At 38.0% G+C, this 25,806-nt stretch overlaps 2 protein-coding genes across 2 annotated transcripts in view; one reads left to right on the top strand and one right to left on the bottom strand.

Annotated features, from left to right (window-relative positions):
* Positions 1–1,233: 1,233 nt before the first annotated feature.
* Positions 1,234–17,929, bottom strand: LOC107681261 (A disintegrin and metalloproteinase with thrombospondin motifs 15-like). Its single transcript, XM_016477513.1, has 8 exons — positions 16,702–17,929; positions 9,742–9,874; positions 7,798–7,965; positions 5,995–6,281; positions 5,384–5,561; positions 5,039–5,214; positions 2,897–3,072; positions 1,234–2,413 (listed from the first exon to the last, which is right to left on the bottom strand). The coding sequence occupies exons 1-8, from the start codon at positions 17,830–17,832 to the stop codon at positions 1,594–1,596; spliced, it is 3,069 nt and encodes a 1,022-aa protein (XP_016332999.1). The 5' UTR covers positions 17,833–17,929; the 3' UTR covers positions 1,234–1,593.
* Positions 17,930–19,828: 1,899 nt separating this feature from the next.
* The window catches only part of LOC107681254 (A disintegrin and metalloproteinase with thrombospondin motifs 8-like), a 13,474-nt gene continuing 7,496 nt past the window's right edge, over positions 19,829–25,806 (top strand). The window contains exons 1-4 of the mRNA XM_016477499.1: positions 19,829–20,682; positions 22,882–23,121; positions 24,121–24,253; positions 24,858–25,025. Of these exons, the coding sequence (XP_016332985.1) occupies positions 19,960–20,682; positions 22,882–23,121; positions 24,121–24,253; positions 24,858–25,025 (1,264 nt within the window). The 5' untranslated portion in view covers positions 19,829–19,959. The remainder of the gene's footprint in view (positions 20,683–22,881; positions 23,122–24,120; positions 24,254–24,857; positions 25,026–25,806) is intronic.

Genomic DNA, 25,806 nt, shown 5'->3' with positions numbered 1-25,806 from the left:
ACATCGGCAAAGACTTAAACATTTCCATGATCTGTACTTTGTCAAAATTGCCCCTCTGAGTTACTGCATGTCATATTGCAGTGGTAAAGGTGGATCGCTGCATTGCACGAAAGGCCATGTGGTAAGTAGTTAGAAGACTTCCAGTTACATTTCTACACAGATGACTTCATTTATTTGCATGACGTAAAGCTTTGGGAACTGGCTTCCTCGCTCTATTTGTCAAAAAATGCTAATATTTAGGCCTGTTTGTTGACACAGAAAATGTGCTGATAGAAATGTAGCCTGTGCTTCCGCTCAGTCCTTAAGCAATGTGAAGAAAATGTAAAAACTAGTAAACCAGTAAACCAAATTTTTTACCTCTATTAGAAATACTCCAGTCTCATTCTTGGATCTTAAGTTTTGGTTAATTTTCTCCACAGCTCTGAGTTTTTAAGAAAAGAGGGTATCAAAGAGTAGATTGCAGCCAGTTTCATGCAGTACAAGGGCATTTGTGAGCTAGTTTATTATATACCCTGTGGAATGTTTCTGTTAACCCAGATGGACTATATCAGTATTTAGTTTGGCCTCCACCGCACACATTCATTAATGGCCATTTCAAACATCAATTGCTCACACAGATGTTTACACTGATGTCTGCAGGAAAAAATAAAAGATCATCCATTCAGTTAAAAGCAATGGATTTGTGCAGTTTAGGCTTAATAATTACACTGTTGTTTTGGACTTGGATAGCTATGTTCAGTGTTCTCATTCGTAATCACAGGTATTCGTAGAGTGTTGTTCTATCATATACATTTTCATATGCTTGCATAGACATGTACATTATTGACATATTAACAGCATCTAAAATGGAAACATTTTACATATATATGATTTATAGGCATACAAATGTTTAAAAATCCTTTTTGATTTATAGAATATTGAATACATTGATTTTACTGCATTTAATTAATTAAATTAATATGTTCTTTGTCATGCTTTTTTACTTAATTTAACATTACAGTAAAATTAACGACAAAAAGTCTATAAAATGGTATAATGTGGTAAAAATTGCCTGTTTTGCATTGATGAGAAGTGGTTAGCTTTAGAGTAGAGGTGGGATTCGATTATAATAACTATACAAATATATTTCTAATATATAAAAAATTATATAAAGAATTAAAGAACATTTTTGTTTTAAATGCAGAACATACTTCAATACTTTTATGTTTTAGGTGCTGTCAATACATCTATATCGTATGTATTCAAACATACAAAAAATGTACATGTACCTGTTACTTATTAATACCAAAAAATTTTAATGACATCAGGCATGATTTTGAATTTGGTCTCATCTGGATGATTTACAGGTGATGGATTTGGTTAGAATTAGAGGTAGAGTACTATTTGCATTTGTGTTCAATCCTGTTTATCTCACAACCTCAATTGTCTGTCTTTTATCAGTCATTTTTTTCCACAGCTGTCCATTTTTCCCCATTGTCAAACAGATGAAAAAATATATACTTATAGTCTTTTTTCTTTGTACTTTTCTCTGCTGAATATGCAATTTGACAAAATAGAAGGTCCATGCAGAGAAATATTAAATGGAGGGGTGGATTATTTACAAGGGGCTAATGAACAGAAGTCCAGTTCCTGTGGCTTCTTTTTCTCTGCACACTTCTCCCTGGGAAGCAGCTTTCCTACATTTGTAACGCAGCGAATCAGGCGCCGTTTGAAGCCCTTCCCACAGGTCTTGGAGCAGGGGGACCAGTCGCCCACCTCCCACATGGGGCAAGGGTCTCCACACGCCTGAATAGCACTGGGTTTTTGGACAGGCTCACAGTCCATTCCAGGCCCACCATCTCCCCCGAGACACTGCACCATCCTCCTCTGGAGCCCATTACCGCAAGTAACCGAGCACACGTCCCACCCGGCCGCCACCCACTTTCCTGGTTTTGGTGGAATATCTTTGACATACGATGGCGAGATTGTGTCCTTAAGAAGATCTGCCTCTTTTCCACTTTTACTGATTCCGCTCTCTTCCCTAAGAACACTGTTTTCAGCACGTGCCTTTTCTTCTTTCTTTTGCACCTTGGCATCTTTGCTCTCCCGTGGCAAGTAGAAAGAATAGCGGATACGTGGAGGTGTCATCTGGCCTACAGATAGCACTTCAATTACCAGGGCTTCTCCCAGAGGCTTCACAGCCTGAAGAGTTTCTGAGGAGCCAACTGTTCCACTGTAGCGGAGCAGACTTCCTTTCACAAGAATATCCTTCTCCATGGCTGAAACCACATAGTTTCCATTCAGCAGGTACTTGCCCTGGCTGTTCTTGACAGCAAGATAGTTGTCATCACTCACGATGCCCTTGTAGCCACGCTGCCTGATGTCGACGTTAGAGGCTCCCACAGGGAGCATGACCACAAAATTGTAACCATGCCTGAGAAGAGAAAGGTCAGAAGATGTATTAGAATGGTTTTGGGATATTCTTCTCTCTCTTAGTACGTCAGTTGACCAATCCAAAAAGAAATACTAAGAATGTGAGTTTGTGACGGCATATCCAAAAATAATGGCAAGAAATGTCTGATTCACAAAAAATTACTCTTATGAACCAGTTCTTTTTAGTGAAAGAAAAACATACAGAAAGGCAGTGTAGTACAACTGACAAACAATTCACACTTATGAACCAATTATTTAGTGAATCAAAATCATTCTCAAACACTTACCTGTATATTTTAGATATATAAGTATAAAGGACATCATAACCAAAAAAATAAAATAAAAATAGCGTAAATAATCAAATCTAATCAGAATCAAATCAAATCAGGAAATCTGTATTGATACCCAGGCTTATCAAAACATGAGATTAATAATCAGTGCATGAATTATTTTAAGATTATTTGTGTGACCCAACTTCACTCACATCGGCTTAGTGAAAAGGCCTGAGACCTTCTTGCAGTTCTTATTATCTCCTCCACAGACTCCACACTTGTTAAACTTCTTGTTGGATCCCAGTTTTCCATCACAGCCTGCCTTGAAGCATTTGCCTTGGACACAGACTGATGAGGAGTCAGGAGAACATGGTGTACCATCAACAACCTATAAAAAAGCAGAGAAAAATTATTTGCATGCCAACTATATTGTGGATAAGCATAATGGTGACAAAAAATATATAGGGCAATTCTTGTACAACCATTTATTTTCTTTGCAAAACAATGTTTCATGTACTGATGATTTAAATACATAAATTACATTTCTTTTTTATTTGTAATTGAACATGTACATTAGATAAATCCCTTTAATGTTTCCCATTGCTCAGTTTTAGAGCAGCTTTGCACAACAGGCTGATTTCTAGCTATGACAATACATGTGGGGGTGCATTGAAACAAATGAGTCTAGCATGTCTACTATTAAGCTATTTCTGTCACGATTCTGTTGCTCATTTGTTTTGGATGAGCTATACCTTCAAATTAGTAATGGGGCTTACTCAATTAATGTACAGTCTAGTCTTTGGTATTGTTTAATTATTCCTTTATTTTTTTGCCTTTGGCAAAACATGTCTTTAGCAGATGAGAGTTCATTCTGTCTCTTTAAGAGTTCAGGCTCTGAGTAGTTTCTTTAGTGTCAAATCCCGGTCTCATAAACATACCTCTAGCCTTGACGTAACTGTTGCGTCTGTACAGTTTCACTCTGCACAACAGTATCTCACAAAGATAGGCCCTTTCACCTTCCTTATCTTTACTCTCACTTTCATCTGTTCTTCCTGACCACTCAACTCTGCCTGTAGTGAAATCTGTCGTAAGTGTAAAGCAGCCACCAAACAGCAGGTATGCTGACCAGGCCTTTCTCCTCTTACATGCCTATAGTAATATATGGTTTTAATTTAATGATACTTTTCCTTTCAATAAATTCTTAGATGAAGGTTTAATAACTCATAACTGTTCTGATATTGTATGCAGCCTTTCATGTACCAAATTATTGCAAATGTATTTTATGGTGTTAAGGTGTGTTAAGTTCACTTTATGTTTAGTGAGACTCCCAGACTCACTGACAGGTTATATTCCCCGCATCCCCCATAAAGTCCTCAAGCTTCATAATTTCCAGTAAAAGAATTCATGTGAACCTTAGTTTATATATGTATTATTAACTAATATAGTAAACTATAACCGACACGATTAACCGGTAGAAATTTGATGCTGCTATGATACATGGTCATTTATTGTTTGCACGCGCTTTTAAACATTGTGGTTTAAAAACAAGTGATTTTAAGCCAGTAAAATGCAATCAGCCGCAAAAGAGAATTCATTTCACTATATGCACACTAAGAGACTGTTTCTGAGCACTGTCAGAGAGGCACGCACTTAAGAGTTATTTTTGCCGCTCTATAGGCCTTGAAAGGTTAAATACACACACATTTGTACGTGTCAAAATGCCCGTCTTTGCAATTATCCTTGTAAACACAGTAATTTAGGTAAAAGTAAACAGCTGAGAAAGAAAACGTGTAACAGTATATTGGATCCGGGCAGCTCTTAAAGTGACTGCAGTCTAATATTCCTGCTGTCTGTCACTCATGTTAATCAAACAACAAAAGAGAGAAAATCACTCACTGCTCTTGCTAAATCACTTTAAATACGCTAAATAACTTTAATAATAAGAAATATATATTTAATTTACACAGTGAAGAATATGCAGTGTTTAAACATTTGATTACTTTATTTATTTATTTGCTAGTTTTTTGTGACAAGAATGATAAAATTTTGATATCATAAAGACCTTATTTTAAGCAAAAATAACTATATTGTGATATATACCGTTACCATGAAATAAAATTACTCATATCGTGATATAAGATTTTGGTCATATTGCCCACCCCTACTAGTTATAATAAATAGGCCCTATTATTTTATATTATTTTATTACTCATATTTTCCACTGCATGAACTGATGAAATTGATATTAAAATCATATTTTATATATATTTTTGATGCCTTAAATCCAAATTTCATTTTGTTTTTTGTTTTTTTTATTTCTAATTGAGATGGTTTTTAACATGTTAATTGCTCACCTTAGGTGCAAGAACGTGGAAGTAGCCTGTTCCATTTGCCCTGCAGATCAACTTGCATGTATCTTTAGCCGAAACACCAGAATATTTGGGCACCCACACCACAGAGGGGGTGAGCCGGTTAGTGTTCAGGCTAAACCCATTGTAAGCTTCACACTGCTCCTCACGGTAGCTCTTGCCTAAAGTGACAATGAGGCAGATGTAAGTGGCGCACATTCTTGAAATTCTTATTTTATTCCATATGCAATGCAGAAAAGCATAAATTATTCCAAATAATAAAATTATCCTTGTTTACTTGACTTTTGTTTACACTGATGCTGATTTTGTGCAGACAGAAAACATTTAAACCTGTGTCAGGGCATGGGGAGAGGTTGCAGGACCGGTATTTGACCCTCACTCCCTGGCAGTATTTGCCGCCATTGACTGGCACAGGGTTGTCACACTCTCTCTTTGAAAGCTGCACTCCACCTCCACAAGTTCTGGAGCAGGTACCAAACAGTCCCCATTTACCCCATCTGCCATCCACCTAATACAGAAGAAACAGGGAGAGGGGGTTGTCACAACTCACTTGACCTTTGAACATTGAACATCCTTTTACAACAAGCTCTATTTTACTTCTAGATCCCAAATGACTTGGCCACCAAGAACACGTTCACGGGTCATGTGCAAGATCGCTAAGCAACAGGGCAAATAAACCAAGTAACCGGTAAAGTGCAGTACGTTTAATAGGCTGACATCGGTATGTCAAATCTCTGTTGTGGTCACATGATAGCTTTCACATTGCAGTGAGAGTTATTTCAAAATGTGTTCAATGTGTTCATTCAACAAAAGTTTAAATACTCTTTTCTAACATTCTAAATTCTGCAAGTGAGCATGATCAAAACAGCAGTGACAGTTTGTATATTTAGTGTCCATCCATCCATCCAAGTATTTGGAATACTGTAGATGTATGAAGGTACCTTAGTTTTGGTGATCTCCTGTTTGTCCATGCATGTGCCTCTCATGCAGAGCTGACCGTTCCCGCAGCTGGTTCCGTCCGCCCATGGAAAGTGTCTTGTCTGGCACACCAGTTGCCCACGGGTCTTTCCTGTGCACCACAAGCGCTGACATGGTGCCTGCATGAACGGGCACGGCTTTGAGCCGGCACCGAAGGCAAGCTCACACTGCCGCTCTAAACCATACGATGCACCTGGGAGCACCTCTGGAAGAGCTAACGGTTTCTGAGGTTGATCCAGCAGACAATCGCCTGCAAAGAAGTCAAATAATAAGAGAATGTTACACACAGTTTTATGAAATTGTATATACGGCACTTCAGAGACTTTTGTTTACACTCAATTTACCTGTAATTCTTTATTAAAATATACAGTAAGTATGGTTTTATGCAGTAAAAAAATAAAGTTTGACTGGAGTGTGTGCATGATACATTTGCTTTAGATATTTGTCTATCAGAAATGTAAGTGTATATATATATATATACATATGTCTTCATCTACAGAGGGCAAATATCCGCCCTGAGAGGGGTTCTGAATCCCCCAGTGACCCCACTGTAAACCTTCACAGAAACACTCCAGTCAAACAGTTACGTCAGTCGCCACACTGTTTCAACAAAAATTTAGATCTGCAAGCTGTAACGTAGGCTGACCTTGGGATGTCTATTTCTTTGAAGACAGCTTTTCAGAAAGCACCAACACTGAGATGTTAAACCCAGACTCACCCATAGCTCTATTAGCCCTGAGCACGCTCATATACACTACGATTCAGAAGGGGCCCGTTTTGTTTGTTTTTGAAAGAAGTCTCTTATGCCCTACAACATTTGTTTATTAAAATACAGTAAATGAGTAAATTCAGTGAAATAGTATTACAACTTATAATAACGCTTTTCTATTTTCATATATTTTAAAAAGTAATTTATTGCTGTGATCAAAGCTGAATTTTCACCAGAAGTTACTTCAGTCTTCAGTGTCACATGATCCTTCAGAAATAAGTTTGATATGCTGATTTGGCACTCAAGAAACACTCAAGAAACAGCTGTGCTGTGGAATATTTTTGCTGAAACTGTGATCCATTTTTTTCAGAATTCTTTGATTAATAGACATTTCTAAAGAACAGCATTTATTTGAATTTTATTAATGTATGTAAAACATTATAAATGTATTTACCCTCATTCATTTAATGCATCATTGCTGATTCAATGTATTGTTTTCTTTTAAAATAAAATTCAAGTCTTCTTACAGTAGTAGAGTATACATGCAGTCAAGCTGCTCCAACCCTCACATTAAAATGTAGCTTCAATATACACTAATCCAATCAATAAAATTTGATTGCACATTATTTTGTTTTCTACTGCTTAAAATATAAAATAAATGCTTTTAAACTGAACACACTACATTTTGATCTAAATATATTTAAAGGTAAATTTCAGCATAGATTAATCGTGTTTCAAAAATAGTGTTATATTTCAGTACTGCTGTGTTGTTGTTCTTCACTTTCACATGGCATTACCATTGTATGGTTACCTGTAAAGGCCAAACGTATTTGGCATTATGCAAAAGTGGAAATAGAGTTGCTTTTAGAATTCATGTTTTATGCAAACCATATTCAGGCCACTTCAGTTTTCTTTAAGGGGGATTGTTTCACTTTAAAGTTAATTTGGAGCTTTCACATATTGTCAAAATTCATGCAAACCACTCTCAGACCCCTGAAACGTAACATATTAAGTGCAGGTCTATAGGAAATGCACAGTATCACTTTCTTTTACTTACCGTGTCCACTGTCCAGGTAGTCAGTGATAATGGCAGCACTGCATGGTGACCAGGGACTGGTGCGGTTGATCCGGATCAGAGTGGGAGACATCATGTGATTGTCCTGCAGCTTGCCAAACACTTCCTCACATGCCTTAACATTATCGTGCGGCATATTGAAGACATGTCCTGTAGCGGTGAAGGAGAGGAGAAAGGAGTGAGAACACAAGAGGGGAAAAAATACAAAAAATAAAATGCAATGTGTGTCAGCACTTTACACTGATGTAAATGAACCATCTCTAGAAATTATCCAAATGTAAATTTAGATTTTTGCCTTTTAAATCACCAATCATTACAATACAATTTTCCTGTCAGCAGTTGGACCACAGCTATGCTGAGTCACTTCTACAATACCTCCAACATCTCCCCACATTTCCTCCCTGGCCTTGAGAAGAAACCTTTGCAAACCCGCCTGAGGTTTCCTACAGGGAAACAAGCCACTTCGATAGAGCTTATCTTTCCTCAGCTGCTCCACTGAGCTAATCTGAACTCAATGAACATCATCTCTGGGACAATGTTGTGGAGATCCTCCAAAAGGTTTTGGATGCTGCAATTACTGGTTCTAGACCCACATATTGAGTAGGGTTGGCAAGCATTCAGTTAGGAGATTTCAGCACCGCCAATTATAATAAATGACGATGCAATAGGCTTGTTATTGGAGCACCATGCTTGTACTGAGATTGATAATATGAATGCAAGTTTAGGAGAAACTGTGGTTAGTGTTAGTCAGTGATATTCAATGTGCAATGTACTAAATCAGTATTTTAAAGAGGTCATGAACTGAGAAACCAAACTTCCCTTGATCTTTTGACATATAAGAGGTCATTGCACTATGAAAACATCCTGTAGGTTTCAGAACTCAAAACTTTCTCATTAGTCTAAAAACAGTTTATATTGAAACCAGTCTGTCAAAATCACAAGTTGAGGAATGTGCCACTCTATGATGTAATAGTGTGGATAAGCACCGCCTCCGCAGAAGAAGATCAACGCCTGCTTCTACATAACTGCCTGTTTAGTCCCACCCACCGATTCGCACATGTAGTGTAAATAATGAGAGAGGCAAATGCGGGTCTATGCAGAAATCAAACGCTAATGATTGCTCCGAAGACAAGCTGTGCAGTGCCAAGTTGTGGAAACACAGTTTTTGTTTTGCCCTCCTTCTGATACCAACATTAGGAAAGAGTAGATTAACTTTATTTTTAATGAAGTTCCAGACCACATCATTAAGAACTTGTTGATCCTTTGTTCACTTCATTTTACTTTGCTGCCGTACCATGGATGCAGCAGGTGTTTTCAGGCGCTGCGTAATATCATTGCGCCTGCTGCACCCATTGTTCGACAGCAAAGTTCCTTGATTATTACGCCGGAATGAGAGTATAGTTCCTAGCCATATCGGCCTAGAAAATCGCAACTTTTCATTTTCCGTCGGTCTTGGTACACGATGTAACTACAGAAGAGTCAAGTTTTAAATAGGAAAAATATCGAAACTCTTTGGTCATTTTTGAGCGAGATGCTAACGGTCTAATCAGATTCAATGATCTATGCTAAGCTGCAGCTAAAAGTGCTACCGCCAGACCCAGAGATCGGCTGAATGGATTCGAAAACGGTAAAACTCAACTGTTTAACTCTAGGGGAGTTGGAAAATGAGCCTATTTTCAAAAATAGTGGAGTGTTCCTTTAACTATATATATATATTTTAAATTGAAGTCAGTCATGCTCACTTGTGGCTTCTACAGAAGCATACATCATTGTTTAACAATCTTGTAGCTCATGGTACTGTACAGTAGGTCTCTCTTGAAAGGTTTACATTTTGTCGTTAAAAATCAATTTCTCAATGGAGAAAATGAATGGGATTTTAACTGCCAGAACCCTACAGTTGTGCTTTATACATCTGTTTACACTTACCAAGCTCATGGGCAGTAGTGAAGGCAGATGGCAACCCATCATCTTCAATCACAGAACAACTTCTCTTGGGATCACACATGGTGCCAACATCTGCCATACCCAGTGTGTCACATGTTGAGGCTCCACACAGATCCTAGATCCGTAGAACATAAACAAATTGTGGTCATCAATCTTATCTCAATTTTTTAACATTTTAGATGAAGATTTGGGTAACACTTTATTTTAAGGACTCTTTAATTCTCACTATTAACTAGTAGCTTATTAGCATACATATTACTAGCATATTGGCTGTTTATTAGAACTTATAAAGCACATATTCTGCATTTGTGAAAATTTGTTCCTTAATCTAAAGTGTGACCAGGATTGGTTTTGTAATTACAAGTCAATGTTAGTACAAATGACATTTTATCATATTTAACTCATAAAAAGGTAAGTGTAATTTAAATTTTTCTGAAACGAAATTATTTAGATTAAATTTACAGCTGAATATTTAGCTAGTATTTGGCAAAAACCAATGGTGTTTGGTTTTAATCACTGGCACATTAATCCTGGTGTAAAGTTATATAATATTAATGATAATACTAATAATGATTAAAAGGGCATCACAGATATGCCAGTAAAATGAACTGAAGAATCATACTAGCATTGAGTGAGAAACAGTGAGTGAAAAATAGGAAATAGGTAGCTAGAAGAATGTGCTTTTAATTGACATGGAAATATTTCACATGCCCAAAATAGCTCTAATTTCTATTGGTATAAAATGCAGTATCTCAGTCCAGAAGAATTTCCAACTGACCTATATTGTGTTACCACAGTTTAAAATGGATTGGCTCAAAATATCTGTTGAGCCTTGGTGAATCAACATCATAATAGCAGGTTTGCTGGTTAGCCTTATCCCATGGTGCAACACCCTATACCAATTCCAAAAACAGGACTAACATTGACTATGCTCGTAACCTTAGCATTAAAAGTAGAGTTTCTCTCTGGCCACAACACACTTAAAGGGAACAGAAGCTTCACCACATTTAGGAGAGACAGTTCAACTCCTGTTATTTAACAGTAAAACTCATTTAACACTCAAAAACACATTTTGCTCTCAGAAGCCCAAAGGCTCTGACATCTTTGACCGCATAAATCATGATGTCTAGGATGAAGCTCTAGGATGAAACAGTGTTTCATCTGGTCTTCTTATATTTTACATCTCTCTCTCTTTAAAAAAAAAAAATTGACCTAGTTCTCACATTCTCTCTGCATTTCTTGATGTATGTGAATCCAGCTGCTAACTCCCAAGAATCATCATGGGGCTAATCATAAAGCCTCCCTAGTCTTTTTAGACCTTCTGATGATGGATGCCTTGACATTCACTACGTCCAGTAGTGTACTTTCCAGTAGTCAGGCATCTGCCATAAACATATTAGTTGGGAGTGTATTCTTAAGACATAATTTTGTGTGTATAACAATTGCAATAATATTTTTGGCCAAGACAAAATAAATAGTTAATGAAACAAACACAAGTCTGTAAAAAAGTCATCCACCAGTAAATTCAGTTTAATTTAGTTAGACAAAATGTGACTCACTCTGAGACCTGACTTTACACTCGCAGGATGAAAATACAGCAATGTTGCCAAATTTTCAAAATGTAGGCTTTTATTGAATGAAGGCAACATGATCTCTTGCCACAAATGCATGCAACAGGAAAGGTGTGAGCTCTCTTTCTAAATAACTCTAGTCACCACTGCCTTAACACCAGCTGCTTAATGCACAAGGGTTTTTAACTTTACATTAGTGCTCATTACAAACATACACAAACAAATCTGAAAGCAGACGGTTTGCTGATTGGATTACTAAAGAACATGAACAATTGTGGTTGTTCACAGCTATGGTGTTTAGGTTGTTACTTTGGTCATATGTAGTCCAGAACTTTCTAGACTACTATACAGAAACTATTACAAACATTCATGGACAATTTCATGAAAAGTTCCTTTTTGGCCCAAACTCGGCATCTTATTCATATATCACCAGCAGTTCAGCTGTGAGAATAATAGTTTAATTTATTATTAGAATTTGGAGGTTTTCTAAACTCGAATGAAAAGGACAATGAAATAGCATGATTTTGTTCACAAGTTTTGTTTAGTGGGATTATATAAAACATTTGATTAGATAAGAAACACTGTAGACCCGGACCCTGTCCTGACAAACGTTTACTTGTGTGACCGGGCTTTGAAATGTGATACATTGTTGGATGGAATATGAAGAAAAAAATTGCGATGCGATTGATGTTTTTTTTTTTTGTGTAATATTTATCAGCACCTATTTATGTTATCTGATCAATTTATTACTCCATTTGTACCCAGTGAATTCATTTTACAATTTTCCCCACTTATTCACCCCCCTCCCCCAGAGTTCAGACTCCAAGTGCCTGATGACATGCTTGGGTAATAAAATATGGTATGGGTCTTTTGGATTCTAGCCATCTGCCTGTGCCAGGTGGAGGAAACAGAATCAGACCATTGCAGGTTCTGGTTTAGCTAATGGTCCTGTGCACTGATCACTGATAATGTTAGATAAGCAATGTGAGCAGACTTCCAAGTCATTTCAGTTAACTTATCTATCCATTGTTTTTTATCCAATCTCCATGTTTGGCAAGACATCTCTTTATCCTCTGCAAAACAGGGGGGGAAACTTGCCCATACTCTCCACAAGCAGCACTGACCCAATTGGCATCCAGCATTGCAAACATACGACATTCATTATGCCTTTATAAAATCCAAACTGTTCCATATGTGCATTTCTCTCTTTTTCCCTCTCTCACTAACTCTTGCCTTCCTTCGCACTTTCTATCTATATCGTTGTTGTACTTTCTCTGATAAACTATCTAACACTACCCCTGTGGGACGGTAGTGGTTATATGGTTAGCCACCTGGGTAGATGTACACTTCCAGCAGAGTGTCTATGCAAACAAGCACATAATTAAATACAGGCCGCATAGCAATTTGCATTGTAGTTCTTCAGTATTAAAATAATTAGATGTTTCTTCTAATGATTGCGACAATATTTGAGGCATTAGGTTTTTGCAATCTTGTTATTTTATGCTGTTCCAACAAGCGCAATGAAAAAGTTTATTTCGAATTGTACCATGTGACAAACTTCAGAACCACATGAACTGCAAAAAACAAGCTCACTTGGCAGTCAACAAGCCCCAAGCTAGTGATCATTTTCAAACCAAATATGTTGTTATATAAAAATAGGAGATGGGCCTACACTATGTAGCCCAAGGCTGTTGGTTACTTTTAGTTTGCCAGCCAAGGAAAATTTTCAGAAGGCAAATTGTGCAAATGTAATGTGATGCAGGGAACTTTAGTTGGAACTAGCAGTGATATGCAGTATTTTGCAAATAAATGCTATAGACTCGTTGTTGTGTCTGAGATAGGTAGATGTGGTTGGGGGTCCTATATTTTTATAAAAAAAAGTGAAGTGCTGTAAATGCTTGACTCTTAAACGATAACTCTTAAAGGCTTTCAACTCAAATCCTTCATTATTTATTAGTGCCTGAGATAGAGAACAAATGCCTTTGATAATGGCTGTATTTAGAAAATGCAAATAAACTGCAGATGCGCCTTTCTGTCTCTGTGATGAACAGCTGAGTCAAACTTTTCAACTGGCTTGCTGTTCCCAATTACCTAAATTACATAACACACGGATCCATTATAAAATACCAGTAATGCTCTACATGAAACGTCAAGTATATGAGTATACATATATTTACAACCAAACATAAGCCCTCAATAGAATGTGCAATTTGCATATCGAATGTACACAAATGTTATGATACAAAGTAGATTAAATTACATCAGCTTGTTCAACGCCAAAGGAAGCAATATTTTCTGGGCGGCCAACAACAGTAGTTCATTTGATTCTTTGAAGCAGGTTCATGAATTTTTGATACTATGAACTTAATGTTATACACATGTATGCTGTGAACTGTAGTTCTTGTGCTGCAGTTGCATGTAGAGCTTTGTAAATTTATCTTGTGTCACTGTTGTAATGGTTACATTTCATGTTGCCATAGCATGACTCTTGGTCCCTCTCTTGCAACAGTGGCCTAGTTACAATTCTTGCTCTGGTTTTTATTAAACATGAACTGTTTTACTCACCCTCGTGCTCTTCCAAACCCATTTGACTTTTTTCTTCAGTTGAACACAAAAGAAGATAATCTAAAAATGTACTGGTAACACTTTTCCGTTAAAGTACAAGGCACTTTAAAACTTCAACAAGGATGCAAAAGAACCATAACGTACAATTTATTTTAAGTCATCTGAGGTTATATAATAGTTTTATGAGAGGGCCAGTCCAAAATGTTAGTCCTCATGAAGTCAAGAACTGGATCAATCTGATTTGTGATCACATTATTAAAAACCTGCTTTGTGAACCTGATCAATCAATTTATTGATAAGATCTGACTCAAAAGAATGTTTCGTTCACAAATCAGTATTTCTCTCTCTCATGAAGTCTATCAGTGCAGAAGGAGAATAACAACTTTTCTTTTTCTTACACGAAGCTATCATGTCTTAAGAAGACTTGAAATGAAGTGCATGAGTCATAAGAACTACTTTTCATGTCTTTTTAAGCTTTACTGCTCCCATCCCCATTCATTTTAACTGAATGGAAAACAGCAACTAGCGCATTAAAAAGTGTCTGTGTTCGCTAATATTCCTATTTTTGTTATTTAATACGATAGGTTGCAGTGCACTAAGTAAACAATGTGAATCTACATTTTTATATCTGCAATATATCTGTACATTCAATGTATACGTTCTATACAGTTTACTTATCTATCCATTAATTCATCTAACCAATCATCATCCATCCATCCATTCATTCATTTGTCCATCAATTTATATGTGTAATTTCATTCATTTTCTCACTGTATTATTTATGCAGACTTGCATAATCACACCATACTCAGGTTGGAAACTTTTATTTTATAAAGGTTAGCAGATGTACAAGTCTAGCCCCTCTCCAACTCATCTTGAGTCATCCAAGACCATGGAGAAACCCGACAATCTCTCTCTGTCCACAGGGAGTAATGAACATAATGAGTGGAAGAATGTAGGGAGTAACTGTGCTCTCTTGCTAAAATGCTTCATAAGTTCCCTTTGGTGAAGAAACAATAAAACATTTACTCTCCTCAGAATGATTCACTACAGCTGTCATCCAGACTAGGCAGACATGACTGGTCTGGATGTCCAGCTCAGGTCATGTGTAACTGCAGCAGATTACAAGAGGATACAATGGTTGCGCTCATCTGGCATTTTTGGAGCTGGAAAAGTTTTCACACATATGAGTGTTCCTAAAAAACAGCTGACAGCATAAAATGAGTTCATGGGTGAATCGGTCCAAAGCAGGGGTTTATGTGCGAGTAAATTCATAAACTGTGGACTGAATGCTAAGCTTTGTGCAGCCATTCCTTAATATTGCCCTGGTCAATGTCACTGCAAACAGCTAATAACAGTACCAAAATAAATTGAAACAACGCTCCATTTATTCTGCGGTGAGGTTAAATAGATGTCAAGTTGAAGGAAGTTGATGCTACCAAAATTAACAAACAGAATTGTATACAAATTTGGTAACCAGTATAGCCAGTCAGTCATTTCAAAATATTGTATGGTTTAGTTTAATTTAAGACTATTCAAGGTTTACCGGAAAACTGTGCCAGTGATTTTTCTGCAAAATTATATTACATTGATTCTTGTATGTTTTGTAACACTTTCAAAGAGTTTCAAAGTCCGCTGAGTGCTACTAAAAGTGTGTTCAGTTTTAATCTAAACAGATGAACATGAGTCTGGCTGTACCAGGTGGGTCACCTAGCAAGTTTACTACATCAGCAAAGTCATATGGAGCTGGTCTTGTGATGCAGATGTCAGAATGTTTTAGTTTACGAATCATGCGCTATGGTAAAAGTGTTTTGAGGTCACTCATATTGTGAAAGGAACCGTGTGAAAATAAGTCTTTATTAATTCATAATTTGTCCCAATAATCATAATTTGCGTAAAAAGGAATAAAGGTTGTTTTTTCAATGAGCCTATTAAAAAAAAAAAGATTATTGAAGTGGTCCATATAACTAGTGCACTATATTCAAAACAAAATCAATCAATCATATGGCTTCAGAACTATCCCTTTACCTCCAAATGATCACACCCCTGAAAGAATCTTCTCAAACCTGTCAAAACTTCATATTACTCTATATCTGATCTGATTGCACTGTTTAGCCTGTTTAGATGTTCTACATCCAATCTCAAAACTTTATAATGGCTAATACTACTTAAAACACGATCAATTAAAAATAACACTCCAAAAGTTCAATGAGATCAATAAGCAAATTATTTTAGCACTCTGCTAAGTATTCTGCATACGTGAGTTGTATCTTTGCTGATTCAGAGCACACATTCCGACTCGCAGTGCCAATACAGGGCAATAGCTCAAAGGCAGGCCTGACCCATGACCTTAACAACACTTATAAACATGATGGGAAGCCCGTGGCAACTGCAGGTTAACTGAAGAGGCCACTCTTGTTGCAGCCTGCCCATTACTCTGCGAGATACAAAACATATTTCAGAGTTTAACCACGCTTTATGTACCAGTGCTTAGATAAAAACTTTTAGGTTAGAGTAAAAGCATGTGCTTTTTTGTTTTATTTTGTTTTACAAACAACACAATCAAAACACCATATTTATGCTTATGCAGTTCACCTTTGGACTTAAAAGCTGTGATTACAGTGTCATCATAAATCATGTCTAAATTGGTTTGATTATTGGGTAAGTAAATTGCAACAGCCTGTGTGGTGTTCAGTTTTGTTTCATGTTGCCTGCCATCTTGATATAATTACTACAAGATACATTAGCCGGATCATTCTAGGATTCGTTGATTCCCATACTGCCCCCTATTGACGAAACACATTACCTGTTTTGTGAATAGGATGGCCGTATCCCAATACTCCGCATGCTTGTCGCTGTTTTTGTTCAGCTTCTTCTGCCAGGTGCAGAAATTACGCAGGGTCATCGCCGCGTTCCCGGAAACCTTAGGTCCTTTCTCTTCCTCGTTAATCACCATAAACTTGACAACCACGATGCTGATAGAGTTAAGAATGGTGGGGTGTTTGTAAAGCTTAGCTGCCACTGACATTAAGGTCAGCACGTAATGCTTGAGGTCGTCACCGTGGAATTTGGCCATGGATTCATCGGCCACCACTAATGTCTCTACATAACGCGGAATGGAGACAAATCTCTTCGAGCGGTTTTTCAGAACTGACATAGTGACGTTAGTCTTGTGTTGTTCCTTTAGGTGCTTAAACTTCGCCAAAGACTGTGCAACGGTTTGGGTCACACCACTGTCCACGCCGCATCTTGACGTGGAGTTTCCACTCAGATTGGCGTTAGATCTGCGGCTGATGAGATGCGCATGCACACCGTTCCAGTCGGTGTCGTTCAAAGCCGGCTTGATGAAATATTCCCAGCCATCGTAACCGAATGCGCCCTGCAGCCCCTTGCACAAGCTGAGCGCTGCATAGGAATAGGGATCAGAATGCACCTCACCGGCGTAAAAACACCGGCTCAGATCTTCACTGTGCGCGGAATTTTGAGCAGTTGCGTCGGTGTGCGTCGAGAAAGCTGGAGCAATGAAGCTGGAGTCAGGCTGTAATTCGAGTACAAAATCTTGTTCAAATGCACTTATTTTGAATACAACTGTTTGCGGCAACGTGTTGTCTTCAGCACTGACTAAATTGTTCTTGACATGATCCAGTCTGACGGGCACGCACAACTGACTCTGCATTGAATTCACAATTCCCCATTGAGCATAGAACACGTTAACAAGAAGAACTGACCTTAGCAACAAAAACATGTTTGTGCGCGAGAAATCTGTTTGATTTATAAAGCGCAAAATAAGAAAGACAGCGAGATGTGAACGCAAGAATATTCCAGGATGTGGTTGCACTAAAATTTTGCCTTTGCGCCTCCACAAAGTGTGAAATCCGCCGGTCTGCCTTTCTCCATGCCTTTCTTGTACCGGTATACTAAAGCCGGCTCTGCTCATCTGTCGCCTTTATGCGCGCGCGGCATTTGTAAACATCCAGCGCTTGTAATCAGAAGATTTTGGGGAGGTGCTCAAGTGCGCTCATTGGGTATGCCTTTTGTTTTAAGGTTAAACCATCAACTAACTTGTGGCTCTGTGAGCTTTTGCATCATCAGCGCGCAGCGCTCCAAGAGCCGGGTTTCCCTCCCACTACATCTACAGCATCCAAACTGACTTGAAGAGAGGGCAGCACATGAATTACACATGCATAGCCTATATATTACTGCGTATATACTGCAAAGTTATATTCTATTTAAGTGATCTTTATTTAATTAATAATTTGGAGGCCTATGTATGATTTTATTTTCTTCTCTTTTCTGAAACCTGCATAAACTACATTCTTTACTATCAGTTGTTGTGGTAGGAAGTGAATGTGCAGTGATTTCTACACCAATGAGTGGCATAATCATCATTTAAGGGGAGGTTATATAATGGCACACCAAAAGTGTATATTATATTTTCCATAATTTCTTAAATTATTCCGTGAAGAGCATAAATGGTGCGTGGGCTTGACTTTTACCAAACATGTTTTATTGACACAATCTATATTGTATAATGCGCTGTAGAAATAAAGGTGAGTTGAGCTGTCTTGATCTAAAAAAAGAAAAAAAGGGATACAATTTGTCATTCTGGCAATACCCAGTACCCTTAAAGGTTCGCTTACCTAACCCTAGGGTTCTTGTAGTACATTACATCCACATTATACATTAAGGAAATAATATTCACCCTATAGTGCTATAGCTTAGGTACAAAGGTGATGTCGTCCTGCTGACAAGCAATTTCTTCACTGTGCTTCTGTAAGGACTTCCGAATGTAAAAAATGTCAATTGGATATCCTTGCTCCATTGACCCCATTCATGCACTGGTGTAAGAACGACATCTTGTGGTGAAAAATTCCAATACAGCTTGCTAAATATTAACAGCCATATGAATATTAAACTACGACCAATAACAAAATAACCTCTTTCCATGCTATGTGCAAAAAAATATCGGAAATATCGGTATTGGACAATGTGTTTTATACTGCAGAATCCCATTATGATCTCTCGTTAGATTATTGTATTGGTAGAAAATGTCTAGTTTTCAACTTGATACTGCAAATGATGCAATGCTGCCCCTCAGCGGTAGTTTTCAAATCAACCTGTTATCTCTGTACTTACTGCACGCTGCGTTCCGCATGTACTGCGCTAAGATAATCAACACCCCGCTGCAAATTTCTCACTGTGTATATTGTAAATAACCTATTATACGTTCCTCTATTAATTCCTACATTTTGTGTATTTCTGTTCTTTTTGAGTTTTAAAACGTGCAGGCTTTAACTAAATCAATGCCACCAGTAGAGAGAGTGAGGAACTCAGGGTTGTGTGTCAATTACTTGAAATAACACAAAAAAATATTGCAATTTGATGTGCACCAGACGTGATCTGCACGTAGGCTATTTGGACAAACTTTTTTGAATGTTTTGATTTGTGGTTATAACCTCCAGCCAGGATATATTCAGTTGTCACCTTCACAGCCCGCTGCTATCTAGGTATGAAGACACCATTTGGTCGTGGGTACATAGCGTTTCTTCCTAGATTTTCACTGGTTTAACACGCTCTCTAGCATCTGGTTGACACTCAACAGATACTTCGAGTGTCCTACAGCATTCCAGCCGGCTGTTATAATAATAGCTGTGAGCAAGACTTGCAGTAGTGAAAAGGGGCCGTGCCGGTAGCCCTATTGGATCAAACCAGTTTTTTTTTCTTGCTTTGGCGCACGAGGGGAGGAGAGAGAATGAATATCAAAAATAAACCGCGTACGCTGGAGAAGCCCAAGACTGTATAAATACCAGCGCAAGAACATTCTTCGCTTACAAAGTGAGCCGGATGATGAGTGTTTTCTTACAAGACTGTTTCTATGAACTCTCGAGCCTTAATTTGAATTGTTATTAAATCAATATTGATAGTGTTTTTTTCTTTCTTTTAAATTTCAGTGGATTATGTTAATCTGTATCTTTGTCTTAAAACAGAACTAGCTATCAGTGCTTCCCGTGCCGTTTTCTCATTTTTCAACACAGTTTTGGATATTTCTGTATTCACCATTAAAATGGTCTCCACGGTTGTTTGTTATATATTTTTCTTAGTAAATCTTATGTCTCAGTTAGCTACGTGTGAGCTAAACGAGGAAGAGGAGACCGTGCCAGTAAACCTTACATTCAGAAAAGGTGTTTTTTGGAGGAATGAAGAGAGACAGCGTTTTAAGATCAATGCATTTGGTCAACTTTTCCTGCTTGACCTGACGCCGGATAGCCGGTTCGTGTCTCCATCATTAAACGTCCAGCGCATAAATGCAAAAAACCTCCCAGCCGTTCTGTACGCCTCCGGGAGCGGAGGTGTCTTCAGGGATGTGACCCCGTCCGGAGACAGCGGCGCGGACCTCAGAGACTGTTTCTACAAAGGAACGGTCAACTCTGATGTGGAATCGGTAGTTGCTGTCAGTTTATGTCACGGCATCCAGGGTACTTTCATAACGCAAGGGGACGAGTACTTTATTCAACCTAAAGCAAGTGCCAAGACCACCGGCAAATCTTTTCCGCAGGTGCACGTCGTTAAAAGGCGAGCCTTTTCCAGCAACAGTCGCAGAGCGTCAAATATGGTCTTTGATCAAGAGAACGTTGACCGTTTTGTGAAAAAGAGCAACCTGAACTCTAGTGAAGACAAAGACGGCAAAGTGAGACGCGCGAAAAGATTCGTCTCAGCTGCGAGATACATCGAGACCCTGGTAGTCGCTGACGCTTCTATGACACGTTTCTATGGAGATGAGATAAAGGTGAGTCAAGCGTGCCTTTAGATAAGTTGCAAATTACCTAGTTTTATTTTGAAAGGCATGCCCAATTGTTAATATTACATTCGCTCCATTGGGTGCACCAACTTCTTAGTTATCTAATTGATTCTGAAATTCAGCTACTGACCGACCTTTCTATTCATTTACTGAAGACTAATCACCACTCATCCGAGGGGCTTCGACAGACTACCTGGTGAAACCACTTAGCCTATACAGTATGAATATCAATATGTATATTTAATTTTCCTATTTAATTTTATTTATTTATTTTACAAGCTTATATTTTTAGTCACACCCAGTTGTCCTTATACGAACAACTGACTGCAATATGTAGCTACACGGAATATTTGTATACATTTTTACACACGTTTTAACTGTTGTTTATTTGCTATACCCACCTTTAATAAGGTACCTAAATAGATAACAATTCGTCTCACAAAGACCCATCAAGTCTTCTCAATAAGTTTTCCAGGTGACATTCAGTCTGCCGTCTCTGAGCACGCGCAAGGAAAGTTTGCGTTAACACGTAAAACTGAATTTACCAAGGAGGGCATTTTAGGTCAATATACTGAAGTGTTGTAGGGAGCAAGGATCCTGTATCGAAAACTGGCTTTTTGAAAGTTTAGGCATGGTTTCTCTCACGAAAGGTATCGGATTTGCGTGATAGTTGCATGCAGGAGTTTGTTTTGAAAAGTTGAAGCGTCGGTGATTTCTTTCTCTCCGCGGTCGCTTGCAATGTGCTTCTCTCATGGAGATAGAAAGATCGGGTTGGAGTTGGATTGGAGTTACAGAACGCTTTGAACGAAATCTGTCAGTCCATTCCACCTACATGATATACAGGTGCATCTCAATAAATTAGAATGTCATGGAGATTGTGTAGCCTAGTGAACCAAACTGAGAGACCATTTTGAAGGCTCAGGAAACCTTTGCAGGTGTTTTGAGTTGATTAGCTGATTGGCATGTCAACATATTCTAATTTGTTGAGATTAGAATTTAAGGTTTTTGTTAAATGTGAGCCAAAATCATCAATTAAAAGAACCAAAGACTTAAACTACTTCAGTCTGTGTGCATTTAATTTATTTAATACACGAGTTTCACAATTTGAGTTGAATTACTGAAATAGATGAGCTTTTCCACGACATTCTAATTTATTGAGATGCACCTGTAGTCCGGTTTTAGAACTATGCGAAGCTTTATGTAAATAGAAATATGCTAACAGAAATCCATCTTTCCAGATATGAATTACTTATTGAATTATGTGAATAAAAAAACATTTTGTTCACTGCTACCCTTTAAGATCTGTACAGAAGTAAACATTAAAAGTAGGGAATAGGCCTATGTGTTTATCCCTTTAACTGATGTTCCGCTAACTATATGACTGTACTCAAAACAGCTGTCATATGTGTTGTTTCACATTATTAAGGAGTTCAGGACAAAACTGTCATTCAGGGACATATTTCCATTCTAGTCGGTCTTTATTCCCATGTAAAACTGCAGCTGTATTCACAAGTCGAAGTTGAAGTATCAAGTTTTTAATAAAGGCTAAAACAAATTAGCCCTTAATGATCGGTCTATGACTTAGACATGAAAAGTAACATAAATCAGGCAAACCACTAAAAGCTTGTGATTTGAGGGTGACTGTGGGGTTGGTTATACAGAGTGTAACAAAATATGAAACTTGTCTGTGAATCAGAGTGGGAGAAAATAAAATACAGAAGAGGGCGAAAAGAACATCTGGAAAAGAAGGACATCCAGGAGTTGTTTGCGACCCATTTTATTGATAGAAAGAAGAACAAATGTTTAAATGTCTTGGTCCCATAGGCTTACAGATTTGGACCACCACTTTATTCTCTCCCCCCAAAATGTAGTGTCAGGTTTAATGAAGAAAATACTCACTGAACAGCTGTCTTTGCTGATCCTATTATGATATTTGTGACAGCTGCATTATTTTAATGCATATATTTAACATGGAACCTAAAATATTGTCAAGTCATAATCTCCCAGTGTAAGAAACTGAAAACAGTCAATCAGACAATCATCTAGTTTTAATGCCAAAAATACATCATGTTTTTGGTACTGTATATCCAGGGTTGTATATTTAGTATCTTTGAGATTTGTTTACGGAGTGTATCCGCAGACCATTTTTGTTTGATTACAACATTTCTATTCTCTTTCTTTCTACAGCATTACCTCCTGACAGTGATGTCCATGGCAGCACAGATCTATGTGCATCCTAGCCTGAAAAATGCTGTTAGTCTGGTGGTAGTGAAGATGGTGATTGTGGAGGATGAGGAGGTGGGACCTGAGCTTTCAAGCAACGGTGGTGTTGCCCTGCGCAACTTCTGCAGGTGGCAACAGCTTTTCAACCCAGGCAGTCAGAGGCATCCTGAACACTATGACACTGCCATCCTGTTTACTAGAGAGGTGAGAAGTTTTTTGTGTGAGAGAAACACAAAACAGAGACTTTTTAGAACAAAGGAATCAAATTTAAATGAAAAAAATCAACATTAACTGACATGCTGTAGAAAGAAATTCATGTAAGTAACCCGTGTTCAAACGATCAAATGTGTTTTGGGCTTAAAATTATGGCACAACTGGACATTTATTAGCAGATTTACTTTTAATACTAGAAATATGTAGGTAATTTAATTAATTTTTCCATCAGGAAAGATGGCGACTATTTCTCCCCAACATTTCCAGTCCACACACATTTTACAGATGTAATTACCTTCAGCTTTTGATTAACTCACTTGGCTACCACTTTTCCAAAACAAGACATAATTTCATTGAGTCAATGACAGGGTCATGATCACAATGCTCAGCAGGGAACCCCCTGTCCAATCTTGGAGACAGCAAGCACGAGATTGTAACTCTGCCAAAAACCAGAGGGTTAGCACCGGATAAAATAGATGTAGGAGAAACGAAAATTTGGCTGGACATCCAGCCGAGAGCAACACAACAGAACGAAGAGAGATCTCAGTCCTGCTGTGGTTAGATGGAGAAACAGGTGGTTTTTATTTAGCGGAGGAGGTCTGGGTGTCTCTGGTCGTCTCACATGGCTTCCACTGAGACATCTTCCCCAGTCAAGGTTATCCCTGTCTGGACAGGGAAGTGCTGGGCAGGCCCTTTGGTCTACATGTGCTGTGTGGTCCAGCTATCTCACAGTTAATTTTCCCCCTCTTGCTTTTTTTCTAGTACGCAGTCTGCCGTGTATTTGCTTCATTTTACGATGGAAACACTGACAAATATGTTTTGCTGGCAAGAGCCTGCTTGGGGAAAAAAGGGCTGTCTGGAACTAATGGAGCGATGTCTGGATATCAGTGTCTCAGATGTGTGCCCCTCTCCTCTACTCTCACTTCTCTTTTTTTGTCTCACATCTCTCTGTCTCATTTGCCCACTTGTCTCTCTCTTTTTTGACCTCAGGATATTTGCGGATATAAGGATTGTGACACTCTGGGTGTAGCTGATATTGGCACTATGTGTGACCCCAAAAGAAGCTGCTCAGTCGTAGAGGACAACGGCCTTCAGGCAGCTTTCACTGTGTCACATGAACTCGGTATGTTCACACACATGACCAGACTCCATGTCTGTAGTTTGACATCTCAGCCTTACCGACTGTCTGGACAAGAGCATGTGTTCCAGACTGAGTCATTAATTAATGTAAGCCAGCTGTTTTCAGCAGCTAAAATATACTGGGAACTTTGTGTTACCATTAGGCAAGTTGATGGATCACAAATTCTAATCGAATCCATCCATCACATGATATGTCGACTAAATTCAATTTAATCTCAATTAATTTCATATCAGTAGTTAATTGTAAAATGATGAATCACATGTCAATATTTGATGAGAAAAAAGAAGATAAGTCAAAGACCAGTAAATAATCGAATAGACTTACGTAGACTGTCTGAGGTACAGTTCTTGTACAGTTCTTCTCCATTGAATAAGCACCAAGTTGCAGTAGTAGCTGCAGTGTTGTTGTCTGTTTGATTGGAAATGACACCCTCTAGAAAGGCAAAAAGCACAATGAGCACCAGTGATAAACATCAGTGAAAGATATATAGAGCTCAGTCAGCTCATATGGAGGAGCACAGCAATGTGGAAAAATGATTACACTGTACAGGTGCAGTACATCTTTCTATTTTCCTCTCTTTTTTCAGGCCATGTACTCAGCATGCCACATGATGATTCTAAAATCTGTGAGAAGTTGTTTGGGCATCTCAATGGGCATCATATGATGGCTCCTTTCTTCGTTCACCTCGACAAAACTCTTCCCTGGTCCCCATGTAGTGCACTCTACATCACAGAGTTCTTCGACAATGGCCACGGTATGATCCTTCTCTGTCTGTCAGGATGCTGTTTTAATCCTTTCCCTTTTTGAAAAGTTACAGTATATGTCAGTGAAAAAGAACTCCCTGAAATGCAATACCATTTGATTTGCTCCTGTCTTTCTGAGTGTATTTTTTATTAACAGCTGGTTTTCTCTCGGTTAACATTAGGTTTTCAGTTTTTGTTTGGTTTTGGTCTTAGAGCATAATGGCGCATATTTCCTAGAGACTCAAGAGAAAAAAAAATGTCATAACATTCAGTTTTGAGACATTTTGCTAGAATTGTATATCTGTCATTCAAAAGTTAATGGAAACATGGCACAGAGAATCTGCTGTATAATTTTGATCTTAATGTGGGGTGAAAAATCTCTATAATGTAGATGCCTGTGTTTTATGAATTTACTTTCTTTCAGTGTTTTGCACGTTTCTTGTTTAAATGCCACTTCTGTCTTAACTTACTCCCTAACCACTAATAATGGGCTGGTGGGACCACACTCTGTAATTTTGCTGAGAGTGTTAAAACTAACAGTCTTTGCAGAGTAAGCTCACTCTCACTCTATCTACTCATGTACAGTATGAATATATACACTACCGTTCAGAAGTTTGGGATCAGTAAGATCCCTCATTTTTGATGTCTCCTGTACTCACCAAGGCTGCATTTATTTAATCAAAATAGAGTGAAAACAGTAACATTGTGAAATATTATTACAGTTTAAAATAACTTTTCTATTTCAATATATTTAAAAATGTAATTTATTCTTGTCTGGTCTGAATGTTCAGC

Source organism: Sinocyclocheilus anshuiensis, unplaced genomic scaffold, assembly GCF_001515605.1.
Source record: "Sinocyclocheilus anshuiensis isolate Anshui unplaced genomic scaffold, SAMN03320099.WGS_v1.1 scaffold1495, whole genome shotgun sequence".
Taxonomy (NCBI): domain Eukaryota; kingdom Metazoa; phylum Chordata; class Actinopteri; order Cypriniformes; family Cyprinidae; genus Sinocyclocheilus; species Sinocyclocheilus anshuiensis.
This window is presented reverse-complemented; position numbering and strand designations above follow the sequence as displayed.

Coding starts and splice junctions, on each gene's coding strand:
- LOC107681261 (XM_016477513.1), bottom strand. CDS start 17,832: ATGAGCAGAGCCGGCTTTAGTATACCGGTACAAGAAAGGCATGGAGAA. Junction 5,562..5,994: donor AGGAGATCACCAAAACTAAG/GTACCTTCATAC, acceptor CTTCTGTATTAG/GTGGATGGCAGATGGGGTAA. Junction 5,215..5,383: donor CTCCCCATGCCCTGACACAG/GTTTAAATGTTT, acceptor TTGTCACTTTAG/GCAAGAGCTACCGTGAGGAG.